Source organism: Elephas maximus, chromosome 7 (assembly GCF_024166365.1).
Source record: "Elephas maximus indicus isolate mEleMax1 chromosome 7, mEleMax1 primary haplotype, whole genome shotgun sequence".
In the NCBI taxonomy this organism is placed as follows: domain Eukaryota; kingdom Metazoa; phylum Chordata; class Mammalia; order Proboscidea; family Elephantidae; genus Elephas; species Elephas maximus.
In genome coordinates, this window is record NC_064825.1 from 55,430,623 (window position 1) to 55,436,367 (window position 5,745).

At 37.9% G+C, this 5,745-nt stretch overlaps 1 protein-coding gene across 1 annotated transcript; it reads left to right on the plus strand.

Annotated features, from left to right (window-relative positions):
• Positions 1 to 946: 946 nt before the first annotated feature.
• On the plus strand, positions 947 to 1,927 carry LOC126079103 (olfactory receptor 52D1-like). Its single transcript, XM_049890037.1, has one exon. The coding sequence runs from the start codon at positions 947 to 949 to the stop codon at positions 1,925 to 1,927; it is 981 nt and encodes a 326-aa protein (XP_049745994.1).
• The last annotated feature ends 3,818 nt before the right edge of the window (positions 1,928 to 5,745 follow it).

Sequence of the window (5,745 nt, forward strand, 5' to 3'; positions counted from 1 at the left end):
GTGTTTTCAATCATTTCTATACATGTGAAAGCTGGGGAATGAACACGAAAGACAGAAGAATTGTTTCCTTTGAATTACCATGTTGGGGAGAAATATTGAGTATGCCACAGGAATTCCAGAAAATGAACAAATCCGTCTTGGAAGCAGTACAGCCAGAATAGTCCTTAGAAGCAAGAATAGAGAGACTTCTTCTCCCATACTTTGGACATGTTATCAGGAGGGGCCAGTCCCAGGAGAAGGACATCATGCTTGCTAAAATAGAGGGTCAGAGAAAAAGAGGAAGACCTTCAACAAGAAGGATTGACACAGTGGCTACAATAATGGGCTCAAACATAGCAACGATTATAAGGATGGTGCAGAACTGGGCAGTGTTTTGTTCTGTTGTACATAGAGTTGATATGAGTCAGAATCAACTCGATGGCATCTAGCAATAGCTCCAAACCCATCACTGTTACATAATCTTAAACTTACAACTGACATCATTCCTTTTGAGAAGAATTTGAGATTTTCAGCTGTTTAATTTTAAGTGTTGGTACTTAGCTATTTCACCTATTTAATTTCTATAGATCAATACATTGCAAATTACAAATATAGATGAATGAAATAATATCTATGGAAATAGATGAATAAAATTTACTAAACCTACTCTGTCCACAGATTAGGAAATTCACAGAACTCGGTAGATCTATTTAAAGAGAACAAAATATTCCTTGTAGTTCTCACTGAAGATGCCCTCAACATACTGATTTAGCTGGTGCCCTATTGGAGACAGTAAAGCTGAAATAATAGCTGGCACCCTGTCAGATAATGACATAATTTTCATCTAAATTTTTGCAAGCATTGTCATTATTTACTTGTCTGTAATTCCCTGCATTTTGGATTATTTAACTGATAAGAGATTTCAAAATTTAGAAATGATTATTTTGCTTATTTTACAGGAAATTAAATGAAGAGAAAGCTAACACTGGCACCTGATATGCCAGCATATAATAAGACTGATGTCCATCCATCAACTTTCCTTCTCTTTGGCATTCCTGGTTTGGAGGCTTCCCACATCTGGATCTCCATTCCCTTCTGTATAATCTACCTTTTGGCCCTACTGGCAAACTTCTCCATTTTGTTCGTCATTAAGACAGACCACACTCTTTATGAGCCAATGTACCTCCTCCTTTGCATGCTGGCTGTGGCTCACCTTATTGTGTGCACTACAGCCATTCCAAAACTTCTCAGTGTCTTCTGGTTCGATGATGGAGAGATTCGTTTTGAAGCCTGTCTCACTCAAGTGTTCCTGATTCACTCTTGCTCCACCATGGAATCTGGGTTCTTTCTGGCCATGGCTTTTGACCGCTATGTAGCCATCTGTCACCCATTAAGACATTCAATGATTCTGACACACACAGTGATACGGAAGATAGGTCTAGCCATTGTACTCCGGGGCACAGTGCTTCTCAGTCCTCACCCTTTCCTGCTGCGGTGGCTTCCTTATTGCAAAACCAATATCATTTCTCACACCTACTGTGAGTTCATGGCCCTCATCAAAATTGCCTGTGCTGAGACAAAAATCCACAGAGCCTACAGCTTAATTGTTGCCTTCCTTACTGGAGGGGTGGACTTCATATTGATCATTTGTTCTTATATACTCATACTCCACACAGTCTTTCACCTCCCATCCAAGGATGCCCGACTCAAGACCTTGGGCACCTGTGGCTCCCATGTCCTTGTCATCATGGTGTCCTATACTCCAGCCTTCTTTTCCTTTCTCACCCACAGGTTTGGGCACCATGTGGCTCCCCATGTGCACATATTTGTAGCCAACATCTATCTTCTGATCCCACCCATGGTGTATCCCATTATCTATGGGGTGAGGACCAAGAAGATATGGGACAGGTTCCTTAAAGTTTTCAGTTTTTCAAAACCTCTGAACTAAATCTTCTTTGTTGGTGGGTAATATCTAAAGAAAAACTTTTTTTCTTATCCTTCTTAGAGTGTGTGGTTTTCCACCAAGCCCCTCCTTTAATATCCGGATGACTAAATTTTTTCTATGGGAAGTAACTTATGCAAAGACATATTATATATGTAAATAGATATAACTATACATTATCTGGAAACCCTGGTGGCATAGTGGTTAAGTGCTACAGCTGCTAACCAAAAGGTCAGCAGTTCGAGTGAAACTAGTCACATAAAAAAAAATAAAATTTTTTTTTTTTACAAAAGGACAAATATTGTATAAGACCGTTATTATAAGATCTTGAGAAATAGTTTAAACTGAGAAGAAAACATTCTTTTGTGGTTACGAGAGGGGGGAGGGTTATTTACTGATTAGATAGTAGATAAGAACTACTTTAGGTGAAGGGAAGGGCAACACTCAGTACAGGGAAGGTCAGCTCAACTAGACTGGGCCAAAAAAGCAAAGAAGTTTCCTGAATAAACTGAATGCTTCGAGCGTCAGCGGAGCAAGGGCAAGGGTTTAGGGACTATGGCTTCAGGGGAAATCTAAGTCAGTTCGCAAAATAAATTCTATTAAGAAAATATTCTGCATCCCACTTTGAAGTGTGTCTTCTGGGGTCTTAAATGCTAACAAGCGGCCATCTAAGATGCATCAATTGGTCTCAACATACCTGAATCAAAGGAGAATAAAGAACCCCAAGGTCACAAGGTAATTATGAGCCCAAGAGACAGAAAGGGCCACATGAACTAGAGACTTACATCATCCTGAGACCAGAAGAACTAGATGGTGCCTGGCCACAACCGATGACTGCCCTGACAGGGAGCACAACAGAGAACCCCTGAGTGAGCAGGAGATCAGTGGGATGCAGACCCCAAATTCTCTTAAAAAGACCATACTTAATGGTCTGACTGAGACTAGAGGAATCCTGGCAGTCATGGTCTCCAAACCTTCTGTTGGCCCAGGACAGGAACCATTCCAGAAGACAACTCATCAGACATGGATTGGACTGGACAATGGGTTGGAGAGAGATGTTGATGAAGAGTGAGCTACTTGTATCAGGTGGACACTTGAGACCATGTTAGCATCTCCTGGCTAGAGAGGAGATGGGAGGGTAGAGAGGGTTAGAAACTGGCAAAATGGTCACGAAAGGAGTGACTGGAATGAGGGAGTGGGCTGACTCATTAGGGGGAGAGTAAGTGGGAGTATGTAGTAAGGTGTATATAAGTTTATATGTGAGAGACTGACTTGATTTGTAAACTTTCACTTAAAGCACAATAAAAATTATTTAAAAAAAAAGGAACTGATAATCAAATGTAGAACAAGCTCTGATTTTTTAAAAATGTACTATAGTATATGTGAATATGCAGATATGGTTGTATAAACATAGGAAAAAAGAGTAAAGAATAAGTAGGATAGTATTTTAAATAACCTCTGAATGAATATGGTTCCAAAACAGTGACTTGGATTATGGATATGCTTTATTTTGGCGGGGGGGGGGGGGGGCGGGGAGGGTTACTTCCTTCTGTGTGTGTGTGTTTTCCTTTACTGTCAATTAAAAAAAAAAGGGTATGTGTGAGTACTGAGGGGACTTCAGGCCAGTTTCAAACCTCTGTGCAACACACAATGCCAGAACACAAGAGAAAATGTACAGAGTCCTCAATAAAATGTTTTCTCCAAAAAAAAAAAAAAAAAAAAGGTCAGCAGTTCAAATCTGCCTGGTGCTCTTTGGAAACTCTATGGGGCAGTTCCATTCTGCCCTATAGGGTCTCTATGAGTTGGAATCGACTTGACAGCAGTGGGTTTTTATAGATTATCTATGTGAAGCAGAAATATTCCCCAATGCATGGTGAAATTAGTCTTTTAGACTGCTCAGAAACAATCATTTGAATGTAATTACTGTGACTATCATGCAGTGTATTTAAAAATTCCAATTTACCTAAATACCAGAATCTATCATTACTGAAAACATTAGCCCGAACATAGCCTACCTGGACATCAGGGTTGTAGAAGAGCAGGAAGCTTAAAGAAATTGTGTCTGCACCTTTCTTTTCCTGGACCATATTAATGACACTCAGAAATTCTTCTTAATTTCCTTTTTATTCATCTTTTACTACCCTCTCTTTTTTTGAGGAAATTCTACTTTATCACCCACCCATTCTGTTATGTAATGTGGGGACTAGTTAACAGGTGTCATATTTATTTTTCATGTTTCAAGGAAAATGTCTTAGCTTTTTTAGCTTGACAATACAATTTCATTATCCCTTTCTAGAGTCCTTAGCTTTAAGAACATTCAGATTCTGTGCTCTCTCCTTAATTGAGAGTGTTTAGTCTGCTCTTGTATAGCATTTTCTATGACATTTAGATAATTGAATTGTTCTGACTGTATATTTCTATTATTGCATTTTTTTCAATATCTAAAATAAAAAATGTACACAGTATTATTAATACAGACATGTCAAAAGGACACGCAAACACAATTTTATCTATTTCTTATTATCCTTCTGGATAAATGTTCTGAGAGTTGTTGCTCAATTAAATTCCATCAGCCTCTTCAAATAAGGTATACAATGGGATGACAATCACTACTCTGAGGCAATGTGATTATCAAGAATTATACATCGAGTACATGAATTGCAGAAAAAGAAGGAGAGGTGAGTGGGAATCATCTTAGGTTAAAAAAAGGAAAAATTAAAAAGCCAACATCATGTATAATCACAGGCCTTTGGTTGACAATTTAAGATTTATCAGCAGATTCAGAAATTTCCTTCTTTTGGACTCAGTTATTCTTTCTTAAATAAATATCTTTCTTTCCCAAGTATGTACTTCAGCAATTTCTTTAGTGAGAGTCTCCTGGTGCTAAAATCTCTGCAATTTGTTCATTTAAAAGTTTTGTTTATTTCACCTTCATTATTTATAAATCATTTTCTTGCTACACAATTCAGTTGTCAGGTCAATAGGTTTTCTTAGTATATAGTCTTCTGGAGTCTATTATTGGTTTAAAGAAGTCTATTGTTGATCAAATATCATTAATTTGTAGGTAACACCTTTTCTCTGATTGTCTTTAAAATCTGCTATTTTTCTTTCATGTTGTGCAGTTTCACATGGGTAAATTTTAAAGGTGTTATGTTAAGTGTTAAAAGTTAGACAGGAAAGACTATGCTTTAATGTATCCTTGGTGTTTCTTATATGCAGCTAAAATTGAGCACCATTGGTAAAATATTTTAGCCAATTACCTTACTTATTAAGGTACATAAGTGAATGAATCAACATTTCTTGATATCTATCAGGTTCCAAGCTGTTTACTGATGTACATAACTTAATCTTCACAATACGTGCTGACATTATTTATCACAGATGCTCAGATGACAAAATAGAATTAATAAACATACTCGATGAGCTAGTGAGTAGAGGAGCTAGGATTTGAGTCTACTTCTAAAACCATACTCTTTTTATAATTCCCAATGCTTGCATACAGACCTTTTGTTGTGTGGTATTGAGTGGATTCCCATTCATAACAATTCTATAGGACAGAGTACAACTGTCACAATGGGTTTCCTAGTTTATAATGTTTATGGGAACAGATAGCAAGGTCTCTTCTTACACAGAGCTGCTGGTATGTTCAAACTGCTGATCTTTCAATTAGCAGCCGAGGGCTTAACCATTGTGCATCCAGGGATCCTTGACATAGGCCTAAATCTCACTTAATAGGGATATAAGAAACACAGCATCTCACAGGCTAAGTGCCAAAGTAGTTGAGAGTGCTTATTTCATCCTCCAGAAGTGGAACACAGACAGCA